This window comes from Amborella trichopoda, chromosome 9, assembly GCF_054954075.1.
Source record: "Amborella trichopoda isolate Santa Cruz 75 chromosome 9, AtrichopodaSantaCruz75HAP2 v2.0, whole genome shotgun sequence".
NCBI classification, from domain to species: Eukaryota; Viridiplantae; Streptophyta; class Magnoliopsida; order Amborellales; family Amborellaceae; genus Amborella; species Amborella trichopoda.
The window spans coordinates 5,644,993-5,671,779 of NC_142344.1; the positions used below are offsets into that span (position 1 = coordinate 5,644,993).

The 26,787-nt window shown below is 36.1% G+C and overlaps 1 protein-coding gene across 2 annotated transcripts; it reads right to left on the reverse strand.

Annotated features, from left to right (window-relative positions):
• Nucleotides 1-1,981: 1,981 nt before the first annotated feature.
• EMB2763 (ribonuclease II family protein) lies at nt 1,982-26,014 on the reverse strand. 2 transcript variants are annotated; one of them, XR_016041117.1, is made up of 25 exons: nt 25,843-26,014; nt 25,485-25,622; nt 25,216-25,373; nt 24,614-24,669; nt 21,190-21,312; nt 20,827-20,957; nt 20,482-20,722; nt 20,232-20,388; nt 16,418-16,658; nt 15,997-16,153; nt 15,806-15,874; nt 12,066-12,191; nt 11,847-11,899; nt 9,807-9,913; nt 8,832-8,981; nt 7,756-7,810; nt 7,555-7,654; nt 7,357-7,468; nt 5,677-5,797; nt 4,317-4,376; nt 4,110-4,215; nt 3,279-3,374; nt 3,110-3,191; nt 2,472-2,537; nt 1,982-2,367 (listed from the first exon to the last, which is right to left on the reverse strand). XR_016041117.1 is itself a non-coding variant. In XM_006855619.4 (24 exons), the coding sequence occupies exons 1-24, from the start codon at nt 25,894-25,896 to the stop codon at nt 2,157-2,159; spliced, it is 2,820 nt and encodes a 939-aa protein (XP_006855681.2). In that variant the 5' UTR covers nt 25,897-26,014; the 3' UTR covers nt 1,982-2,156. The 2 variants fall into 2 exon arrangements, 1 of the variants encoding a protein (XP_006855681.2); XM_006855619.4 differs by lacking the exon at nt 8,832-8,981.
• Nucleotides 26,015-26,787: the final 773 nt, after the last annotated feature.

A 26,787-nucleotide genomic window follows, 5' to 3' on the forward strand; every position in this document is an offset into this window, starting at 1 on the left:
TCTATAAAAACTTGAAAATCTTGAAAATTGACGATCCAAAAAAGCATCACAAAAATATACTATTTCCAAAAGTTGAAATCTATTTTTTCTCATGCCCATGCTTCTTGATGCCGAGATGATCAATTTGAGGGCTTCAAAACAACCTCTTCTAGTGAAATTTTTGAGGTAGGCTCAATTTTGATTGTTTAGAGCCTCAGCTCTATATAAAATTTTCGCTTAAAATAACGTATTATGTAATGGGTGCGGTTTGTATAGAGCCCAGGCTCTAAACAATCAAATTAGACCCTACCTCTAAATAATCTCGAGAAATATGGTTTCAATACTAAAAATCTATGTGATAACCTTAAAACATATTTTCATCATTATTTATAAAGTTTAAAGTTTCAAAAACAGTGTTGATCGACATATCTATGAAAGCTTTAAAATCTTGAAAATTGATAGTCCAAAAATGAGTTACAAAATACACTTTATACAACTTGAAATTCATTTTTTTCTCATGTCCATGCATCTTGATGTCAAGATGATTAATTTAAGGATATGTGGGAATCAAAACAACCCCTTCTATAGAAATTTTTGAGATAGGCTCTAATTTGATTGTTTAGAGCCTCGGCTTTACATACACTTTTCCCTTGTGTAATACACCAACTCGACCATCCATTTTCAGGATTTTCTAATGTTTATAAACATGCTATTTATAGATTTTTTTTTTTAGCTTTAAAATTTGTAATTAGGGGTAAAAGAGATTTTGAGGTCAGAGTAAAGATTTCCCACACCAAAATTACACGGAAAAACTTTACATAAGTTTATATAAGGTTGCAATCTTATACTGTTCAAATAAAGTGCACCTCAAAAAACTAGCAGAAGAGTGTTCCAAATGTTGATCGTCTCAATCTCAAGATATATAAATATAAAGAGAAAAAAAAAATTAATCCTACATATAATGCATCTTATAACAAATTATTTAAATCGTATGTTTTCAAGATTTTAAAATGTTCGTAGATCTATTCGATCCACACCATTTTTTAACTTTAAAATTTTATGATTAGAATTGAAAGTAAATTTTAAAGCAATAAGATTTTCAGCATTAAAACTATATCTTTCAGCAGAATTCAGAGGTACGCTTTACTTATATGATATAAGGTGGGCTCCTTATACAAACCTAACCCAAATTACATTAGTGGTCAAAGTTTTAAGTTACACTTATTTTGATACTTTAAAGTTAGATGCCAGAAAGGTTTCTATGTTTCCCCTATAGCATAGAAGTTCTATCCTCCCCCTACCATCCAACCGTCCAATTTTAATCAAGAGAATCATCATTTGATCTTAAATCCGACATCTCATAATAGTTTACTTTTAGTTTTTTTACATAAAAATTACATGTATATGAAATTTGGTACGTGTCATCTTCTCATTGGGGCACACCTATAAAAAATATTAAAAATAATTTTTCAATAAAATATAATAACCAAAAAAACCCTTGAAAGTTTCAAAGGTATTTTAGTCATTTTATTTTATTGAAAATATTTTTTTATATTTTTTGCCAATGAAAATTTAATAAATGAATAGATTTGGTATCAAAATAATTTATAAAAAAAAAAATTAAAAAATAAAATAGTATAAAGACGTGACACTGTGATTGAGACAATCTTAACCCCCCCCATTCAAAATGAAAGGTTGAATAAAAAGGATGATAGAACTTCTATGCTAGAGGGGAAGCACATAACTCTTGCACACCCTCCAGTTTTTTAACAATTCCTTCGGTCAAAGACATCAACTTTTCAAGCAAATATAGCATGTGTATATTTTTTTTATTTTTTAATGCTGGTTTCTAAATTTGGAGTCCTTAGAAATACTCCTATGACACGGTTTTACCCAAAAAGAATGAATGGAGTAATGGACTTTATGCTTCCACGGAATCCATAATTTTCTAGCTGTATATGAAGTATGAACCAATGGGATGGTTGTGTGAGCGAGAGAGAGATTTTACAGAAAGGGAGGTCATAGGGCCAGGGGTCCCTTCATCACGTGCATAATCACAATATAACCAAAATATAAGGCCACCAAAATAAATGAACACAGAAGAAAGACGAAAACATTAAAGCTCAAAATAAATATTCTACAGCAGACAAATTTAAAAAAAAAAAACCGCAAAAAGACTAGAGGTCTAGGAGGGTGAGCTCAAGCTTGGGCCTGTTTGGCTGGCGCTCCACAACTTCAATATGGATCCTCACTGTTTCCAACACTTTGTAACTCACGCTTGTGTCTCGCTTTGTTACCTTCTGATTCACCTCATCAACAACCCATTCCTCTTGCCCCCCTTTCTTCTCCTCCCTTCGCAACAAGTACACAGGACCCTCTATGCCATACCTTCGTACAAAAAGAAGAAAAAAGGATTTAGTTAACAAAGTATCTCAGATACTGAGATCCAAAATCAGGAGTAACGATAGAAAAAGCAAAGGCTTCCAGCATACTTGGGGACAAAGACGATGAAGCCATTGGATCTTATCTTCACAATCCTGGCTTCTTCATTGGTGGGCCTGCAATGCATAAAGCAGGGATGACTTCTATTACGAATGATTAAGAGATAACATAAAAGAGGGGAAGCCATGAAAGTGCCACCAAATCATAACATAGTACAAAACTTCATGATGATATTTAGAATAACACAATCAGGTACAGAGAGATGTTATGAGGTGCCCCAGAATGGAAACATACAGGGTGAAATTATTATCTCCTTGCAGCCTCGTCATGTTCGAAACAATAAATCATCTATCTCTGGAGGCAGAATTCTCTCTCTCTCTCTCTCTCTCTCTCTCTCTCTCTCTCACACACACACACACACACACCGTCCTGCTTTTCCCCAAACCGAACTTCCTGCAGTGAGCTAGATTTGCACTACTTTTACAAACACAACACATTGCAGGGGCAGAGTTGTTTACATAGACAGGAATGGGTCTTTTTTATTCTTTTCTTATTCTCTCTTCTAAAGTTCTGTGAACTGATTGCATTTTGGCACATTATATATTGAATCCCATGGCACATATGCAGCTTCACCAGGGTTAAATAGGAAAGAAATGCGTCAGCCAATCCAAATGTCCAAGATTCTTACCGTTTCCTGAAATAAATGTGTGTGTGGAGCTCCACAGAAGCCCTACCAGCCATTTGTGCATTTCGATGACGGTAATTCAGATCTGCACAAACAAGAAGAATCCACACTCTTAGAAATTTTAGAAAACTACAAGGTAAAAGAAATGCAGGTTTAATGCAAGATTTCTTACTGTCAGCAATACTAGTAAGCTGGGCCTTGTCTTGGAAAACTGGTGGCAGCTTTATGATTCCTAGAGCTGCTGCAAGCAATCTATGGACAATTACATCTGCAAAACAAGACTCAAATTAACCATTAATTTCCAAACATGACAAATTGAGGACTACAACTAAGTGTAATCAACAAAGAATGCAGAAGACATTGAATATCAAAGACTAAAGAACAAAAAAATCTTCTCTACAACATGAGAAAATGATGAATAGGTCAAATGCAGGAAAATGAGAAAAATGTATCTTAGGGATAAAAGATTGTTCATTGCACCTGTTGAAGAGAAATAATAAAACAATTGTGAAGCTCATGTTCAGCCACTTGGCTTAATGAAAGAATCATGAAACTTCAACATCTAAAGACCTTTGATACAGGGGGTCTAACATCGTCCCCATGTGTTGCTAAGGGAGATTGCATATGGCAAGCTGGTCTAAAAGACCAGGACCCCCTCCATGGTACCTCAACTTCATTCTTGACAAGATTATACAGTATAGGCTTTTTATATGTCATTAATACAGTCAGTTGAGTGATAATATGCAATTGTAGTGGAACCTTTAAGGAATTTTGGTAAAACGTGGCAGATACTAAGCAGTGTAGTTCACAAATGGTTTAGTTTCTGAAAATACTAAATCACATTTATCTTTCTACAGCATTTATCTTTCTACAGCATGACCATGGAGAAATATTGGGCATACCAGCATACTAAATCACATTTATCTTTCTAAATTGAGAAATTGAGAATACTAAATCACATTTATCTTTCTATAGCATGACCATGGAGAAATATTGTACATACCAGCATACCGACGGATAGGAGATGTGAAGTGCGTATATAGTGGTGCCGCCAGTCCATAGTGATTAAATTCTGAAGGAGTTAGGTCCCCGCTGCAGAAATAAACAGCCTAAACATGTACAACAACATGTTAACAAACTATATCACTTCAAGACAATGAAGTTCACATCAAGAATAGACTATCAATACTCATAAATTAGAAAGGAATACCTGGGTCATGCATCTGGTTGTTAAGATTCGTACCAGCTTGTTGAAGTATGGATCGTCACTCTGACATGGATACTTTATGTCAGTAACATAATTTGAGCAAAACTCTGTAAGAGAGTACCATCCAAAGAATAAAATAGCGGTAGGTGGGAGCCCTTAAATAATGTTAAGAGAAAAGGAACAACACACTATGTCTATGCAGTATCTCAAGCTAGATCATACCTTGTGTTACAAGGGCACTGACTCAAGTGTATTCTCTTTCTATAAAGAAGATCATGTACATTTCTGAAAAAACAGGCACTAACTCAAGAATCCAAGATCGACTTGGATTCAAATAATCTCACTCACTGACTTATATTTTGCCGAGTTCAGTACAAAATGCCCAAACAAAGCAAATGCGCATGTGTATATACATCTGAGCATGCGTCGTGCATCCGCACGTGTGTGTGTGGGAAAAGGGATTGTAGGCCACCATGCCTACAGAACAATGTAGGTCGGACAGCCCCAGATATATTCTTGGCACCATCCAACAGCTAGCGCGTATGGGCACTTTTGAATTTTATATTATTTTTATACATCCAATGGACCTGAAACTATGGGGAAAGTTGTGCCTCACCTAGGCACACCAGAAAAATAATAATAAAAGAAAAATGACCAGAATTCCCCTACCCTTGTTGGTGAACGCCAACCATTGGTTGTGCAATCTAGGCCATCCAGCCTACAACTATTCCGTAGGCTGGGCAGCTCACAGAATCTCTCATATATACATACATAAATACATACATATATACATATCTGTGTGAAAATACTTTGACGTATTTATAATATAATTTACTTAAAAAATAAAACATAATCCAACTAATAGACATGTACAAATCATAGACATGCGCATCCAATACTGAGGACGAGTGTGTCATTACAAAGCGGACACGTGTGTCTCACAAAATGGATATGCATGTCTTGTTTGTCCAATCTGTGGACTCGTGTCCACAAAGCAGTCACACCACATCTGTGAATCCAAAAAAATAAAATTCCAGACGTGAATTTCCCATGTCTATACCCGTCTTGCGTGTCGACACGTGTGTCTACTACATTACATGTCAGGCTCTCCAAAGGCGACATGTCTAGATTACTCTTAGGGCAAGTTTGGTTCAAGTGAAAATATTTCCTGGGAAATATTTTCACCTGAAAAAATTTCCTCATGTGTCACACCAATTAGCTGCCAATTGGTGTGAAAATATGCAATGGGACCAACTAGTGTGAAAATATTCCCACGCCTACCACATGAGATAACTCTTTCACATAAAAACATTTCTTTTCACACGAAACAAACATGCCTTTATCTTTTGTCATTATCTCCTACCTGAGCCCTATCAAGTGAATCTGCTAGCGCCTTCGAAGACGAGATATCCAGATTCAAGCCCACTGAAGCTGTTATCCGTAACAATGGTTCAAGCATCTCAGCAGTTGGACTAGGATGGCGCCTGCATAGAAGTAAACATAAGAATCTACAAACATCCAGTGAACTTTACTCAAAAAAAAAACAAAAAACATTTTTTTTTGAAAACTCTCAAAAAAATAAAAATAAATAATCTCCAAACATTACAGAATGTTCATAAATATTAAAAGAAGTAAAAAAGAAAAAACTAATTGGCAACTTGAAAACCACTACAAGACAGAAACATCAAAAAAGAAGTTCAAAAGAACTAATTTGAAGCTTGAACACTGGTACAAGATTAATTAACCACAACAGCTTAATCCACTACTTGGAGTACCAAAATGATAAAATTGAAAGTGGTTGTCCAGGATCAACACATAAAGGAAAAGTTCAACGACGCAAGTTTCATGAAAATGCATCAACTAAGTTATGAAGTATCATTACAGAAACTGTAACAGTATATCACAAAAATGACTAGACAAAGGAAGAGCCATCAAAGGCTAAAAAGCGAAAATGCTGAATAGCTAGCACAACTACAAAGTTCCATTCCAATTAGAACTGTGAATGACGAGAAAGCACATCTATTAATTGATTAAAGCACATCTATTAATTGATTAAAGCACATTTATTACTACATAGTCAAACAGCTTTTGGGAGTTGTCCTGAAGTCGATGGCTCACATTAGCAATGAAACTTCTGGCACTTTTTTGCAAATAACAAAAGTAGCTTGATGCCATTAAATAAAATAAAAATGCCAATTAATTAAGACAGGAAACAGAAAGGACCTTTTCCATATAGTTAGATAAAGCATAATTCAGAAAATATTTTTCCGATGAAGTTAAATAAGGCATAATTCAGAAAAGGTACAGTAATCGCATCTCATGATATGCAACAAATGAAAAATCAATGCACAACACACTGATATGGATGTGAAAATTACATAAGGTTTAAAGTTGTATACAGATTAAATAGCATATATGATGGAATGCTTTCTGGACAGGCAGAAGTAGATGAACGCTTCTCTCAGACAAAAATGTACACTGTGAATGTGCTATCCTGCTTAACAGAATGCACTTTGGGGATCCTTTCCAGATGCAGCAAAGTATCTGTTAAAAGTACAAAATGTAATACGTACAAAATGTAATACCAGGCCTATCTTATAGATTGGCTAACAACTCTATAGGAATATGTTGGGCACTCAGCGAGGAGCACATATGACAAAAAATCTCAAGAAAACTCATGGTCCTGTACACGATCCCAAGCAGGTCACATAAATCTTCTTGTTTCTAGAATGAAGTCTGATAATAAGCTTACAACACCTAACCACAAATGTATTACCCTAGAATACATATCCACTCTAGATATTCAGGTGTTGCAGCTATGCAGAAACATTACATTAGTCTATGCTTATTACTTTAAAAATACAAGCACATGTATATGTTACGTACTCCAGTTTCAAGTTTTACAACACTTCAAGATACTACTAATCACAATTAGAAACAAAGGACAAGAAATTGATCCACCACCTTTTACATGTCCATCTAGAATTTTATCTGTAAAAGACAAGATGTCACAAGGTCATGAGGGCGAAACTAATATGGATACCTTAGCAGTGAGCACAGTGGGAAATGTTTTAATATTTTTTCAGCAACGGAAACATTTGCAGCAAGCATGAACTCCTCAATCATTTGATTAGCCTCCCGAATTTGATATATTCCTGCAAAATATATCAAGTTTAACACCACAAGCAAATAGTAATAATTATGAAATATCAGGTATAAATGGATATGTATAGAACCCTACCAATATCAAGAGGATCGTGTGTTTCTGTATCAATCTGAAATTTAACCTCTGCAGAAGCAAGGGTCAAAGCACCCCTCTCAATACGTCTACTTCTCATAATCTGCAAATATAGAATAATCAGATCACTTGGAAGCACAATATACGTCATTCTAAAGATGTCTATGCTTCGAGATGAGAAAAAAGATAAGAATACGGCAGTACCTTAGCCAATGAATTAAGATTACGAAGATCAACAGTCAGAGGATCAATCAGGCGACTGCAGTTATGCAAGAAAACATGTCAATGCACGTAGAAAGAGAAGACGCGCATTAAAAGAAGCAAGGTTATCCGGCATGGAACTCTTTCATCCAAGACATGAGGCCCCACATTTAAAATGTTAGCACTAACTTGGAAAAAAGAAGACATGTTTAGGCCAACCAAAACAAACAACAAAACAGCACCCCCAAAGATAAATTCGAACACATGAAACAAGAAACACAGAACAATTCATGATTCAATAATTATAAGGAAAATTGAAATAGGAAAAGGATAGGAAAGAATAACAGCTTGAAACAGAATATAAGAAACCAGTATACCATTTGAAAAACTTTACTGCAAATGTGGAATTATGCTCCTCTAAAGTCTGAAACTGAATAAAGCCATGTAAAATGCATCGGCTGATATTCTTTAATACCATAAATGAAACACACACACACACACACAGATAGAGATATAAATACATATATACATATATATATAGAGAGAGAGAGAGAGAACCAATGCTTGAAAACGATTCTTTACATCATCGCGTCAATGACAAATGAAAAACATAGGGAAGCAGATTTGGAGAAAAGCCTATTTCTGCTAGATATCTGAAGAGGTATCTTATAAACAGGGACCCAAACGAAAAGTCTTTCGGGATCATTCATTGAGTTGGGTGAAGATGAGCACAAAAAATTTTAAAACTCGATATCAGCTTGAACCCCAAGCATGGCCAACTCAGCAACACTAATCCAAGCTTAAGATATTCATTTTAAACAATAGAAAAATGATTGAAATTGACAAATACGAAAAATTGTCAAAATAAATAAAAAAGTAAAGTAAGGCCTACAATAAGCTAGGCCACCATTCACAAGCCCTAAAAGTAAAGGTTAATGCGGACCAAAAACTCATTAAAAGGTTTTGATACGTAAAGCCTCAGCCCTAAAAATGAACACAGACTAAGTCTGGAGACTCGATGAGTCTTAAGAGACTAAGACAAGCCTTGTAGGAACTCATCAAGTTCCCAAGAGACTCACCTACGTCTCTTTCACTTTCCGTACATCGGCTTGACAGAGCAGAATTCTCCTGTGTTGAATCAACTCAAGCAAAATCCAAGCAATGTCCCAAAATATTGTCCATGACCAATGGAAGCATCTCGAATTTGATTTCAAGTCCATGGGGTTTGACTGTTTGACACAATAAATATCACCTTTAAAACTCAGGATTACAGGAAGTTTTCATGTACAGAAATGATTCATGAAGACAGTACTCAAAAGGGAAAACCATGTTTGACAAACAGAGCATCAAAACCCCTTAGAAAATTGCAAGTACAAATTTTGACACTTGAGACACTCTTTTTCTCCAGGAGCACATATAATCTACATGGGGATCATTTGAGAGCCTCAAAATACACAAAAAAGTCCAAAGATTCCTGTAGTAATAAAACAAGCCTCCCTAACCATCCAAAAAGAAATGTAATCAAGCACATTTCCTGAGCTCTAGAATGAGATTTACAGCGAAAATTAAAAGGAAAATCTGCCTCCACATATCCTTTCTTTTGGATTTCTTTTTAAGATTAACTTCAAGGATCCATATTATGTTTGGATATATCTAGTCTATGAATGGACAACTAATGTCACAGATTGAATATCTGAGATCAAGCCAAATTCCAAATACTGAGCTACATGGTTTCAAATAGCTGACTCCCAATTCCATGGATCATGTTATAAGTTATCCATGTTTGTTTTAACTAGAATTTCAAGCAATAAAATTTGACCATTTTAATTTATCACAGATCAAGAAAAATAATTCATTACAGTATTCAAAAGCCACTGCGTAGGAAGCACAAACATTTTATGTAGCAAATACATGCAATGCATCCGCCAAATCACAATCCCTTAACTAAGCTGAGAAAGTGGTAAACCAATAACTAGCTCATGCAGAAAATGACAGTTTAAGGAGCAAAATCTCTTATCCAATCACAAATTTTGAAGAGTGGCTGATGATGGTACCTATCATCCATTCTAGCTTGTGCTTCTACGTAGGACAATGCAGCACAAGACTTGATAACACTTTTGGTATATCTTACAGAAATGATTTCAGCTTCAGGTGTCAATTCCTGAAAGTGTAAGCAAATGTCAAGGAATCTAAACAGAAGACAAACTATTCGTGAGCCCACTAAAAGTAGACGCACTGAACGCCAAAATGTGAAAAACTAACGGCAGAAACAAGCAGTAAAGTTTAAAGATATATATTGCACATACGTATTTTTCTCGGAAACTCAGAAATCAAAAGCATAATTTTCATAAGATTCATTCATTTATTCCCAACACATGAAACTAAACACTTGGAACATTCTAACAACGAAGTTACCCAACTTCTAAATTAATCAAACCTGCTTCCTGACTTTGTGTTCTCGTTATGATTCATAACATTCATTACTTCTCAAATGGTGCACCTAGCTAATAAGGTACCTCTCTGTAAAGCACCTCTGTGTAACAGGCCAGTAGATTCTAGATGGCCTTCTGCTTGCCCAATAGTTGGAATTGAGGTATAGGGGAATGTAGCACAGGAACTACATGTGAAAGGATTTCAACTAGTGATTGAAAACTCGGTGACCCCAGCTTGGACTCTCCAAGTCACTAGGACCAGGAGAATGCCAGTTCAGAGTCCAAAACCTCTGGACTCACCTTCCAGGATCCTGCTGTGTAATCTTGAAAGAGACCTAGGCCGAGCCACTGTGGAGATTCGGCCAAGTCAGTCAGGTAACTTGTGCTTGGGCCCTGTGCAGCTCCAGGTTGAAGTCTGAGTTTTCAATCACTGATTTCAACCATATGAGCAGTGTATTTTATGGATAATTTGCTACAGCGGATCAGGTAGATTATGGCTTCTGAGGTTCTTTCTTCATAATGGTTAATGAGTTTCATAGCGGTTTCTTTATCAGTTTCAGAGGTCGCGCCAAGGCTCATGGAGTTTTTCAGCTACCTTTTATACAAGGCAGTTAAGGGGGCTATTGGCCTTTCATCTCCAGTTCAATGATGCCACTCTAATATTTATGCAATACATCTGTTTTTCAGGTGACGAACTTGAAAAGGGGTAAAAGACCACAGATGTTCTGAAGTTGAGGAGATGGCTGGTAGATTGGTGTGTGAGGTTGGCAATGCATACCTTACCAGATAAATTGGTTATTTTTTTCCCATTTGCCCGCTCAATCCCATTTTTCTCTCTTTTGTTCTTCAATTTAAAATAGTCAGCATTTTGACCAATTAGGCAGGATCAACAAGAATAAACTGTACCAACACTTTTTTATTTCAATATTTCGACATCAAATCCAATTATCATAACATAAAGGACTAAACGTTCTAAGACAGTTATTCACCCTTGGATGTATCTTAATACAAGATGTGTCTGTGTATCTGCATGCTACAACGGAAAAACTGCATAAGATGCTAAACAATAGTAACTATTTGCAGTAGATTGTACCTGCATAAGATGCTAAACAATAGTAACTATAATTTGCAGTAGATTGCACCGAATTACCTGAATATGTCTCTCTGATATAACTTTGTATGCAACATGTACATGTGTGTGTGTACAGGTCCGTCTAAAGAGTATATGTTGAGGTAGGAGGCTGTGGATAATGTTGATGTCTGTGATGCCCATATAAAGGTCAACAGCCTCGTTGACAAGTTAGCTAACCTAGAACTAGTTTTTCGAAGCAGGGTCAATCTTAACAACATTAATATAGACTACATTTCAACTGGGAGTCAAGTCATCCTTTAAGTATGCATAGTAATAAAGTGATTCCCTCTAACACTGAATCTGATTATATTGATGCTCGAGCAGGAGTTGCGAAAAGCATGAAGAGAAAGATATCTAAAATTAGCTACAGACAAAATATTACCCTACTCAGCCAGAAATTTTGTATCGATAAAGAAGATAAAAACTAGGGTCACCAAAGAACAAAAAAAGAAAATATCTGTACCCTGTTAACTATATATCCCTTGGTAAAGCACATGCTCCCGATATTCGACAAGGTTTAGAGCTCTTACCCATATAACAGAAAAGGCCAGCCTTTCAACATCAGACCGAAGAGAGCAGATATCTGCAAAGAAAAATATGGTGGAGAAGATTCAGAATCACAGTTCTACATCGAATTCCTTCAAATCCATTGCATTCAGTTTTTCTGTTCATTGTTTTCCACTTTTTCTTGATCGGTTTTTCAAGCACCATGTAATGACTATACAAATCAATGAAGAGAACAGTGTTACCTTCTGTCAGAGGCTTTGGAAGCATGTCAATTCTACGTTCAACAAGATAAACAGAAGTGCCCCTTTCAGAGGCTTCTTCATCTAGTGGGGTTCCAGGATGGACAAAATTGGTAACATCAGCAATATCTGATTATATCGTAGTCAAGATCTCACATCTTTGATGCTCAAACCAGGGGATCCTAACAAAAATAGACAGCAGCTTTTGACAATACAAATTGCTAATACATAACCTCATTCAACCAAAACCTAAAACTCAAGAACCATTTTAAAGTGAAAAGAAACAGATAAACTCCAACTCAAAAATATTTCTTCAGCTGAATTCAAGAAAGCATACCAGCTTGCTAGGAAAGAAAGTTACATGCACAGTGAAGTAGGTAATAACCTTGTTAAGGGAAACCTGTTCAGAATTCAGGAACATAAAAAAAGTTGAACTGTTGAAGAAGATTAATTCCTTACGCATTTCCAAGGTACATAAGTCTTCCACGGACAACATTCAGTATTGTAAAAGTAAAGCCAGGAAATATCACCACAATAGCATGGATTCATCAGTGCAAAACCAAGGAGCAGAGTGCAACAGAGATTGCCTAGCTGAAGCAGTGTTGGAAACCACTACTTGGGCCGAGTACTCGACCCATGCCCGATCCGAGTACTCGACCCAAGAATACTGTAGCAGCAATAAAATGTTAAAAAATGTAAATAATACAAAAAAATTCCAAAAAAAATAGGAAATATCTGTTTAAATTAAGATTAAGTAAAACACATCTTTTTTGGATTAAATGATTTCTAATCTTGGCCAAAAAGATGGAAAACACAAAAAAACATATCACATAAATTTCTTTTTTTTTTTCTAATATCTCCAAGTGGGACACCCAACTCGGGGAAAGTCAGGCTCGTCAGGGTGGCAAGCCCGAGTACTCCGAACTCAGACCGAGTGGTCAAACACTGAGCTGAACCACTTCTCCTTGCTCATGTCCCCTGCCATGCCAATGAGGAAACTGATCGCTTGGCCAATGCAGAGACGGTTGTGACATTTCGAATTCCATGTCTGGCTACATGTTGATGATGAACTAGTTACCAGCTCAGCATCTCAGTTTCACATTAGTTCTTGGATGTTCGGTATTCTTTTCCATAGTTTTTTTTTACCTACTCTTGTTTATTTATTGCCCTTGCATAAGAAAGCTATTACTTACTTTTAGAGAAGTGATTCAACCACTCAAGTTCTTAATAATCCACTCAACATAGGTTGGCGATACCAGGAACACCACCCCTTTGGAATTGGTGGCAGAATAGGAATTGGTGGCAGAATAAAAACAGAGGTGGATGATTAAAAGGTGAAAGATGTTGAATCTGTCCCTTTATATTTATTACCAATGGTTTAAAAAATGGATTGGTGCCCCGGATCGGGCACTCCAAAAACCCATCCGGATCGGTGAATCGGCGATCCGGATCAGGAATCGGTTGAATCAGTCGGATTAAGCTTTAAAAAACTTCCAAAAAAAATATTAAAATTCATTATAAATGTTCTCTTTTAGGAATCCAATAAGAAATGAGGGTACTACATTATTGACTTTCATTTTTTTCATCAATTTGTAAATATTGAGATGCTCATTCCCTGTATAAACTTATGTTAACCATTAAATTTACATCACATAAAAGAAAAATCATAGAATTATCATGGATAAAATATATAATTATACATGGACTATAATAAAGAGTAGACTAAATCAATGAAAGAATGGCCACTAAAATCTCGTTTTGGCGAAAAACCCTGCTAACTATAATCCAAAATTATTACAACCTAACTAATTATAATATTATATACTGAAATTATAATTATTAATTTACATTTTATAATTATTTTCTTATAAATTCACAATTATTTTATAATATTATCTAATTTAAAATTTATTATTGACAACTGTAAATAAAATAGTACATTACATTATTTATAATGTAAAAATTAATAAATAAAATAAAATATTTAGTTATCAATGTAAAAATTAATAAAATGCATACAGATTTTCGAAATAACACTTTTATTTTTCAAAAATTTAATTTTTTTAGGTTTCTAGAATAAATTTAGTGAAAGATATTGTTAGTTGAAAGAGAGAGATTTCAAATAGAATAAACTTTTTATTTTTCATTTTTTTATGCCTTTTATATTATTTACAACAAAAATAATTATACCGCTATATACAACAAAAATTAACCGCTATACAACAAAAATTAATATAATATGCAACGCCCAACAAAATTAACCGCTATGCAACAAACAACAAAAGTTAATATAATATGCAACGCCCAAGGGGATTCGACCTTGGGACGTCAAGGAAAAGAGCGGAAGTCATAACCATCACGCCTACTCGCCGCATGTGATAATATGCTGCCTATAAATAGCATATATTTAAGTTTCGTCTTCATTTAATGATGTTTAGGAATTATCTCATATCGAAGGATGGGTATTCAACTTTGCTATATAATTAACTATGTAATATAATGTAAAGCATGCGCGCGAATCACTGAGGCAACCCAACATGTGATATCTGCCGTGTGATTTTGCCACACATGTACACGTGATGCTGCGCATGCGTGTGATGTCTTCCGTGTAGAATTGGAGTGGTAACGTCAGAACCGCCGGTTTTTTATGTCTTGGGGACGTCATCAGGCGGTTCACTGTTTAAAACCCTCCCGGTTCTCTCTAGACACGGGCGGTTTCGTACATTATGCTAGAACCGGCACAGGGTTGTCAATTCCCGAGTCGAACCGGGCAAGTCCAGTTCGACTCGCCGACTTTTCAAACACTGTTTATTACTATTATTATAATTGATCTTATTCATTAAGCCATTTGGCACCCATAACAATATAGTATGTGTTATAAAATAAATATTTATATATTCTTCCGTACCTCATAGTTTAGAATCTATTATTTATTATGGTATCTAATATAATTTACTATGACTTTTGATTTTTTTTGGAACTGACAACAATACATTAATATATCATATGTTTACAAAAGCATCTCACAAGCACTATGACTTCTGATACTAAACATTTACTATGAACATATTATCATGATCCATAAACTTACAAATACTATCTGACTGTTATCTATCAAAAGGAAGAAATGAACCCCCGCCCTGCAGTTACTCAAGTAGATGGGTCCACCACTCCCTTTTCATAAATTATTTATGTACAGCATGTATAGTATTTGGGAGAAGGATTGTATATGCACATTTAAGTTTCTAACAGTTGTTCGGCATCACTCCAGTTGTCTGATGTAATAAAGAACAGCTGCGGTGTGTCCTTCCCTCGCTCAAAGTCGCTAAAAAGTGTTCATTGAATGCAAACCCAAATATTTATTAAATATAATATCCTAACAATACAGTGCAGTATACCATGACAATGGGGCTGTTATTTGTTCCCCTTCAGGTTCTTAATATAGATGGACAAATTCGCCCCCCTCAATTATGTTAAAAAGGCCATAAGATTCGATTCAGTGTTCATACACCAAGAAAACGGACAAGTATACGTGTTTCATTGAAGCAATTATGAAAATGAGACAAAATGGAAGTGTGTGAGATACACACTCAAGCACGCACACATGCATGCACACACTGACGCATGCACATACATACATCCTGTAAATGACACTAATCTTAATATATGAGTTAATGACACTTAAACAGCTAGCTATCTATTAGGCATGGACATGAAAACGCCATAATCAAAATAAAGGATACGCACTCCTACTTCGAAATTTCCATTTGGAAGAGCAGTGCAGTGCAATGCATCATCAATATCCTTACACCCTGCATTGTTATTGGCATCATTACTTGAGCATAAATAATGCAACTGTATTAAAAAATTATGCAGAGAATATATAAAAAGTTGGTCAACAAGTTGACTAGGGAGAAAATGGAAACCAGCAAACCTGGCGGGTCAACACTAAAAACTCGCACATGCCGCAAATCATCTCTATTTGGATTTTCCAGATCTTCAGAAGACAATGTCCATGGCAATGGTGGCAAGCAAGACAATACTTGGGTAGAGAATGGCCGATTATTAATGTCATTCTCAATCAACACCACCTGTAGCACATTCACAAATGATAAATGGAGAAAACAAATTACAAATATTATGAGTCATTGATCTCACCAATTCATTCCATCTTTGGAAGATGATATGATATAGGAAGCAGATGACCCGGATAAGAACTTCAAAGAACATGAGGCAAGCACAAGACTTGGAAAAGTAAAAACTAAACAGATGAAAGCAAAGGAAAATTATGGTAAAATAGATACATAGCATTAAGTCTAAAAATGAAGAAAAAAGATAAGGGGTATGTGACTTGCCTCACTTTCAGTGTCACGGTCGCCAATGTCCCCAATAGTCCTTACATAGTGACCAGAAGGATAACGAGATGTGCGATCCCATGAATCAACAGAAACAATGATTCTTTTGTCTAAAAGATTACCAAGTTGTCGAGTTTGGATCCGAATTTTAGGAATCCTGCGATCCTTTGAAACAAATAAAGCATGGGCAATGCCAGCATTGCCTGCAGGCATGGGCATTGGATCCAAACTCCCACAGTAACTACAAAAAATATAAAATGAAAAGCACATTAATAACACCAAAACCAGCCACAAGAAGAACAAAACAACAAAAACCTGGCCACCATCACTAATCAGAGGCTGGATACAAAAAGTCAAGCTTATCATCTAACAATATAAGAGAATGACTTGCAGAATCCTTTCTCATTTATCTACATTCAAATTATTAAAGAAACCTCTAGCAAGAAAACTTTGATCTAGCCAAAGAGGTTATATCTGGACAAAGCAGAAAAGAAAAAAAAAAAAAAATATATATATATATATATGTAAGGAATCTTAAACTCAGATTTTTCTTCAAATGTTGATTGTTGGTAAAATAACATATCCCTTTGCCTCACTCTCATCCTTGCTTTTTCTCATTCCAAAACCTCACATAGGCTTTTCTTCATTCATTGACAACCTCAAATTAGATTTTATCTAAGAATATTCAAGTAGAAATGAGGAACCGTCTCCTGGCAAAGATGGTCAGAGTGGCAGGTGCCACAATGTGACATCTATGGTTCACCAATCCCAAGTTAACGTCCAAAAAACAAAGAAAGAAAGAAAAACAATTAGAGGTAAAGCAGAAGAGTTGAAACCCAAGGTTGGCTTTCACTTGAAATGGATGAATTTCAGCTTCCTAGATATGATGGCATGCCTATACCTAAAAAGTATTAACACACTCCGATAAGATACCGAAAACAAGCTCCAACATGAAAATGGGAGGGAACTTTGACAGGTTCTTTAGAGATCAATAAGATTGGTATTAAATTAACGTCTCCATCATCTCGTATGGATGTCCTTCCAATCATGAGAGACATGGATTAGGTCCAACCTAGACAGAATCAAATTTCTCCAATCACTTGTCAAGGCATAAGGCACCGCAAGCATCAACAGGCACATCACAAATCTTCTTGTAGGAAGAGTATACCCTCTCAATCATGCATCAGCATACCATAATGAGAACATCGATTCTTAACTACTCCTAGGAGAATCTAATAGTATTATGAGATAAACCCAAAAAATGAATGTGCACAAACATACAGAGAACCAAGCCCCAGTGCACTGTATATCTCTATCACTCCTATACATTTCGTGAGTCTTCACTAAAAAATGCTCCACCAGATTTCCCACACCAAAAGGTAATAGATAAAAATAAGATCTCTTTGGTGCCACCCTTCCCAAAAATGCCACTACGTTACATAGCACCTAATCACACCTCTAATCAGGCCACCAAGTTACCTACCACATGAACAATACCTAAACGGCAGTCCCTCCTTATGGGAAAATGATATTTCAATCATTTGCTCAGACTCACTTTCTCAGTTATCAACATCTAATCAACCATCATTAAAGAATGTATCCAGCACAAGGAAACAAAATTAGATAGAAGCTCAATCAATAACAGTTTGAACTCATTTGGTAATAACAGCGATCCACTCAGCGAGGAGATTTACCGAGTGAACGTCCGTGCTTACATGGTGGCAAGGAGCTGTAATAAGGCAATGTTGAAGGTAGACACAGTCAAGCTCGTTGATACTTGATACTACTTAAAAGAGAATAGCAACCCAAGCAATTTAGAGCCACCCTACTTGATCCAGGTACATACTATAAAATTTGCAATGTATGATCATAAGACAACATATGCATACATATATGCATGCCCAGGGATGTGTATGCATTATCAGAACCAGAATGGATATCAAAATCGAACATGAAAAGGATCTGATGAGGTCTTTTCAGTTACTGATGATTGTACTAGTTGGACCAGTTGTTTATTTTTTGGAAATTATATGATGATTCACATGACCACAAAATCAACGGTAATAAGTGCAACACCACTGAATATATTTGATGGGAACAGGAGAAGAATAGGGAGCAGGAGCCTGGGATTGAACCATGGCTTAAGCTCCCTATCTAGAGAGCTCGTGAGACTGGTTTTCAAGGTGCAATATGATATGAACTATAAATATATGGGCGCCCTTGGGATGAGTGTGTATGTGCGTGTGTGTGTGTATAGAAGTTATTTTTAATGAATAACCTATTTTTCTAGCATTATCCATACTCATAAACATCGATACAAAAAGTGGTCCGCCCAGCCCCTAGGCGGCCGCCTAGGAGGGATTTGGGGTACTGGGCGCACCGCTCAAGCCTAGGTGGACCAACTAGGCGGGCTGTCCTTAGGCGCCCAGGGGACTGCACCCAACTAGGTGAAAAAGCCCAGGTACATCCGCTCATGTATGGCCGCCTAGGTCGAGGCCGGCGGATTTTTCGTCCAGACCGCCTAGGCGCTAGGTGGACCGTTTTTTAAAACATTGGAAAAAAGTGAGATTTTTTTAACAAGGGCATAATAAGTGAGATTCTAGGGCCATAATAAGATCCAAACTCAAGAATTGCCCGAGTCTCTAAAATGAACTAGGCAAAGACTTGGGAATTCACTACAGTGAACCGCCAAATTCTAGACAATCCGAGAAGTCACCAATTTGGGACCATACAAGGCTAGCCCCACACACCACCCCCAAAGTTCCAAGCTAACGTGGACGATTCCAAGTTGACTCGCTGGTTTTCAATCACTATGCAAACCACAACACAAGAAAACATAACATATCATAAACAGGCTGTTGCTAGCTAGAAAATCATCAAATGTAAAAAATCAGATTGAAATCAAAGACATCGGGTCCAAAATTGAAAAACTTTAAAACTCCCCCAGGATCGAGATCCCTTCAAACCAACAACAAGATCCTATTTTCTGTGGTGTCATGATCCCCATTCCATGAGATCCCCATAAGGTAAAGTTTTGAGGTCATTATAAGATGGGGATAGAAAACTCTTGCCGACTTCAAACCATCCTATTTTCCGTGGGGTCATGATCCCCATTCCATAAGGATCAAGATCCCTATAAGATAAAGTTTTGAGGTCCCCATAAGATGGGGATAGAAAACTCTTGCTGAGGGGAGTGAATTCTGCTCAGTATCTGGCTCTAGGATTACCAGAGAGATTCCGGGGGAGGGGGGATAGCCACCTTTCAACCAAGCTCCCTGCATCTATCCCATTAAGTCAGTGGATGCACAATGATGGAGAGAAAGTGGAACCCATCAGAATACAATATCACAACCAAGTGGCAAGTTCCACTCTCTCGCCACTACCATCCATCCATTGATTGGATGGTGGAAACTCCTTATGAGTTTTGACCATAGATATTTGGATCATAAGATACCTTTTCATTATTCTGAAAATGAGAAAATTTAAAAGTTCTGATTTAGGGTTTTTTGGTATATACAAATGCACACAAAGGCTCTTATGAAGTAGGTCAAATAGACTTGGCAATATTAATGGTTCACCAGATGGATGGCTACCTTGCTCTTTTTTTATTTTTTTAGGGATAGTCCTCTAACCTAATAAGTTCCTATAAAAAAAAATACATATGAAACTTCACATAATCTAACAGTAGAACTTAAAAATGTGTTAAAAGTGCAAATAACAAAGAGAATAATAGGACACCATAAAAAGCAAAGTCGTTTCTCAAGATGACAGCAATGGAATGACAAGAGAAGAACAAAGTTGTCCTTCAACTTACGCATGCCAATTGCGTTTGATGATACCGATAACACGCCCTGAAGGGCGACGGGAAACAGGATTCACAACTTCAGCACTAGCCTCGTCAGGATTTGCATTACGTGGAGCATCATCAGCACTACTAGGAACCAAATGAACATCTTCTTCCTCCTCATCCTCTAGAACATTACAAGAAACTCAAAATTATATATGATTATTCAACAGAACAGATGCAAGAATCCAGCCAAACTAGACTAAATGTCATTCCATACCATCCTCTGCTATACTTATATTCTTTCCTTCATGCCACTGGTCTTGTGGGAGTAGCTCCGCAGCAACGATGTCCCCATCAAAAGCCCTATTCATGTTAATCCGACCATAAATTATAATCTCATCACCAATGCTCTCACTTCCAACATATGCTTCAAATGGATTGTAACGATTGACTCGAAGTTTTCCTTGATGATAAATCCCACGATTTAGACCTGACGTAATTTCCGACATTGGCTTATGCTGCATCTCAAATTCAAAAGCAGATCAGTGCATGTTATGCATGGTATATACACACACACACATATAGTGATTAGTAAATAACAACACCCAAAAGCACAATATACCTCATTATAAATAAATTTCCTCTTAGATGGCCTCACATCTTCAACTTCACCCATATCCACATCTTCAGAGGTGGACTGAACAACCAGATCAAGTAAATCTGGTTGACCTAGTGATTTTACATATGCTTCAACTGACATAAGGAAAGAAGCACGCAATAGAGCTTAGAATTCAATTCAAAATAATGTTCTACAGAAAGAGAGTGTTTATGCAGAATCATAACAGCGTTTGTTAGCAAAAGGTTAGAAGATAGAAACCATCATTCTGCCTTGTAGACCAAATGAAGTTCTGGAATAGAAAGTAGAAGAAGATCAAAACATGGTTCAAAATGCCAAAAAGGCATATCAAAAAACTCTATATCTTACCTGTTTCAACAAGGATACCCTCTTCTGCTGCCTTTCTCTTATTTTCCCGATCATTGGTTAGAAGTAAGACTCGTGTACAGTCACCAAAATGACTTTGATACCATTGAGTGGCCACACGAATCGCTGCATCAACATTCACGGGATGTCAATGTGAAGATATTGTACAAAGATATGACATTGACTAGAGTTATAGAGCTACTCATGCAGGGCTCTAACATAAGCATTTCAATACAGATGCAAGAATCCAAGATAGAATTACGCAACCCTAAATTAAATCATGTAACATAAGACTATAAAGGATGCACATAGGAATACCTAGAGAAAGAAAAAGAATCAGTTCACCATTTCTAGAAAGAAACAGAACGCTGAAGTCCCAGGCAGTTAAAGAACTAAGAACCAACAGTCTACAGCTTTTTCATAACCATAAAGATTGTTTCATAACTTTTTTTATGATTGTCTTGTACTGATAACCAAAGAAACAGGAAAATAGTAGAGTGACAATGAAGGCAGTAACAGATGCATTCAGACCCACTCCCAAAAACCTCCTAAGTGGGAATGTAGAGCAGCTTGCTTAGCCATACAATATAACAAGATCTCGATAGAAAATCATATCGCTGTACAAAGACTGAGATTTTATCAACATTGGTACTTACAATATGGGGACATACTCTCACTTAAGATTCAGATGGAACGCAATTTATGCAAATAATTGGCTTTCCGATGCATACATTGTAACAAGACATCCATAGAAACTTAGATAACTATAAAAAGATTGAGCCTTGGATCAAGGGGTGTACTAGAAGTATACTATCACTTGAGGTTAAGAATGAGGTGAAATAAATCCCAAACAGTTTTTAACTCCAAATAACATAAGAAGAAAAGTATAGAGAGAGACCAATACAAGTACTAAGAGTTTTACTTACCTAAATATCCAAAGGTCCCAGACTAACTATATTGTAAAATAAACTAGGGAGCAGAAAAACAAAAACAAAAACAAAAAAACAAAAAAAGGTCAAGACTCGAAGCAGAATCCAAGCATGCATTTATCGTATAGCATCCGTTTATGTTCGAACTTCAGAATGGCACAAATGGGCCAAAACAACAAGTTCAACATGGAAGGAACTTTATAAACCTCACATCTCCAGCAATTAAAACCAACTTATCAGAAGAAAAAGAAAAAAACAGAGATAAATGTGTAAGCAACATTCCTCAAGCCAATACAACCAAAGAAGCTTTCTTACTTTAGTAGCATTCCCATGCCATCACTAATTCATAGGGAGCCAATAGTGCAGAATACAGAAAAATGTCGGATTTCTCATTTCATTTATTCCTGGTTGATCAGAACAGCATCATCAAAACAAATTTATGGTAATACTTGTAACTCAAGTCAGTGGCAGTGAAGTGAAATTAATATGGGATTTCAGATCAACTCAGAAATTATTCGAGAACCCATCATAACCCCAGCTCATATTTTCTAGGATCTTTATTTAACTCACATCTAGCTGAACTCCATGTGTTAGGTATGACAAACGGAGATACAATAACCCAAGTTAACTTATTTAACTACCCTTTCCAAAGCAAACCCCCAGTCTTCCCATATAAGCAACCTTCCCTTCAGTGAAAAACACAATAAGCACGAAATTGTGGTCCGATCAAGCCAAGCCAACAGCCATCCTAATAGATTATTATTTTATCTGTTATTCAGTATACTTCTAAAGATTATCCATATGCATTGCTTCCCAAAGGATCTTGTCCAAGTGAATCAATATAGTGAATCATATGTCACATACAATGCCCCACAACTGAATTGGAAAACATCAGCACAATCAGATGGAATAATCAGATCCCATTTTAAGTACCAAAACACGACATTTTTCTGCCATAGTAGGGCACAAATGAAGTTCATTACATAAGTAGCCTTTTTCAATAAAGAAGTACAAAGACTCCATGTGTATATCCATATTTGTTTAAGGGAATTGGGGTCACTGTAAAGTCACTTTTAAATACGAACCGTTTTAAGGCATTTTGTAATGAGAGAAAACATATAGACAGAGGTTGAGTTTGAGGGTAAAAGAGAGTGCATGTTTTGTTCACCCATTGGCAAAACCTAACCATTGTTGTTCCCTTGCATTTGACCAGACCCATAAGCATTTTCCTTGTAGTTATGGACTCAGGCAATGATGTCAAGGAAAGGGATCATTTGATGGTTATGTTTTGAGATCAAAAAAAGGAATTGGTTTTCTACTTTTCTTTGCCATTGTAAGCTACTGAGATAATCTATGTGAGACCTAAAAAAACTTGTAAATTTTTTTTCTCCCTTAATATTGTTTTTTGAGCAAAATTTTTCTACTTTAATATTGAATACATCCTAGCTGGATTGCCTATGGATTTAGCCCAATTTCGGTGAACCACATAAATCAGGTATGTGCCTTTGGTTTCTACTTCTATTGAATCCCATTTCTTTATTTTTGTTCCTTTTATGTGCTTCCTACTGCATGGATATTGTTCTTGGACATCTTGAATTCTTGAAATCCGTTGGCAGTGCTCAGCATGTCAGTATTTGTGGAATTGGTTCGTTTGAGTGGGGCATTCACCGCAACATGTAGGAATCAAGATTTGTCTCAGTCTGCAAACAAGGTAAACATAAAAAAAAAAAAGGAGTTTCATGGAACCATGTCCATGTATACACTGATTTGGAGCTTTAAAAATCTGATTTCAAGTATACAGATCTTTTCCTTAAACTTTTATTATTTCATTATGATTTCATTAAATGAAGGACAGGAACAACTAGATAAGCTAAGTTGAACACACAACCTCAACGATGGAGGTACGAAAACCTCTTTTTTCTTTTTATTATTCTTCTTTTCCCCTAATTGCCAAGTGAACACCTTCTAATTGCAATGGTCAAGAAAGGAACACCTTCTAAATTATTGACTCAAAACCATATTTTGATCATTCACCAAAAGAAATCCAAATTCAAGTCTATCAAGTCATTTATTAAGTGCGCCTTAATATTAAATCCAATAGAAAATATCCCAAGTTTGGCCATCTAGTCTTCAAAGTTTTCACACGCATGAAAGCATGCCAAACAAGAAAAAAGATAATGAATAAAATTCGCAAGCCATTCACAGTTCTGCAGAGTCCGGACTCCAATATTAGATCAGCAAGGTTGAGCCTCCACCACAATTTCGCATTAGTGAGAAGAATACCAAACTACTGAAGTGGTTAACATGTTAGAATTCTTTTTTTGTTATGTTAAAGGTTTTAGAATGCATTGTGCCTGCTCTGACATTTAGCAATCAAAATTTAAAAATTGAAGTATCAACACAGACAGTTGAAGTCATTTCTATTCGAACTATCACCCTCATGCTTCACCCGGTAAAATCCTGACCAATATTTAATACCATTATAAGATGAGACTTACCTCTATCATTGCGATCATTTGGGCTTTCCCCTACCATTGCTTTCACATAAGTATCCCTGCAATGAAAAATTATAGCAGTTGATCCCCTTATACAAACACAGATTATAAAATAATGAAGATTTTTGATAAATTATTATGAAATAATGAATATTATAATGAACGTTCATTGAAGGATTCAAAGGAATTTTCATATATCACAATCGACACATGTTCAATACTATATTTTTCCCTTTCTAATTGAAAATTTAAAGAAAATAACTGTCATATCATTCCTTCTTCAAAAATTCACTGCCAGAAGTCTAGCCAAAAAAAGTGGATATGTTCTCTAAATTAATAGAAGTTCGAAGTAAACCAACTACTAATGAGACCTGGCAGGCTAATTTATTGCACAATATATTTTCTCCAATAAATTTCTTTGAAGTACCGGTCATATATTACAGTCGCTTGCATCTGGTTCACCAAGAAACACTTTTGAATATATAATTAGGATATCTGAACCAATGAGTGAGATAGTAGTCATCTTAAATAGGTCGAGATTGATTGAAAAAAAAATTGCCAATGAAGAAGTCAAAGAAATAAAATTCAACGAACCATAAACTTACTTGTGGTGTTCATTAGAGAAAACAAAAAACTTTTTCGCAGGATTCCCACACAGTGTTCGAAGCCTATTATAAACTGCAAGATTCTTGTTCTTCACCTCGTCCAATACCACCGATAGAACCACCACACCAGAAATTGCCGCATTCTCTAGTAAATCAATCTACGATAAAAAATAAAAATTAGAAGCGACTCAAATAAGACAGTGAGGCTACATCCACCATAAATACTAGTACAATGACAATTATTGATAAAAATTAGTAAAATAGAGCACCTGGTGGAGAACAACGTTAGTGTCAACAATCAGAATTGGTGACGCCGAGATGCTCAGACAAGCTGAAGAAGTGTCGCATACGTTGCAGAACGAAGCTCCACAATAGATATCATCTCTTAAGTAATGTTCTCTCACAATCTGTTTGAAAAACAAATGGAAAAAATCCCAAGTCAATGCAAAAAATAGTGCATGAGAACAATTCTGGAAGGATAGGAGAGCGGGTAAGTAGGGTTTGCAACTTAATTCTCTGATAATATTAGTTCATAGGGAAAGAAAACAGGAAAAAGCCATGCTTTTGCAGTATGTAGTGATCAAACTGAAACGTCAGAAGAATTAGGGTTAGGGTTTAGAGAGTTACCTTCATTACTCTGCCATGCCTTGTTTTCTTGGCGAAGGCTTTGTTCTGCAACATCTTGGCTCTTTAGGGGTTCGGAAGAAGCGCGCACCACTTCGATTTTCAAACGACAAGTTGTTTTGAGTAGTAACTGATATACGAGTGATTTAAAGACCGGGAAAATTTGTACCTTCCCTTTGGAATTCAGATCGCAAGCTTTTATAGAATAGAAAACAAAGTAGTTTCCAGCTTTAGCTAGTTTCGTTGTACTGGTACCGGCAGGCAATTAGAAAGTAAAACATAGTGACGTTTGCATATACTACTTATTGACGCATAAATCCGTTTTACCGCCTTTGGCTATCCTGGAGCGTTGGGGGAAGCAGCGCGGTCCGCTCTACCGTTCAAGAGTATTTCTATTGAAGTGAAAACATTTGTTGCTCCCGCCAAATCACGCTGTGTGTTTGCTCCCTTGAGATAAAACTCATGGAGAGAGAATTTTTTCACCTACAATTTGGGATGTAATGTCTAGAACCCAATAAACAACTTCAAGGGGGGAAAAGTAAAACAATTTCAAAATACTACGTTCTGTGTGCCTCCAAAAAAAAATTTGAATATCAACCATCCAATTTTTGAAGGGCAATATAAAGGTGGTTAAGAACTTAAAATCTAAATTTTTTTCCATGAAAATAATCATCGGATGATATTTAGATAAATCATTTTAAATAAAAATTCCCCAGTATTATAAAATGGGAAAGTTTATATAGAGCTCTAAACGATCAAATTTGAGCCTACTTCAAAAATTTCACTAGAAGAAGTTGTTTTGGTGTCCAAATATCTTCAAATTGATCATCTCGACATCAAGATGTATGGACATGAGAAAAATGGATTGCAAGTTTTGAAAATAGTGTATTTTGTAACGTATTTTTTGACCGTCAATATTTTAAATTTTCAAGTTTTCATAGATATATC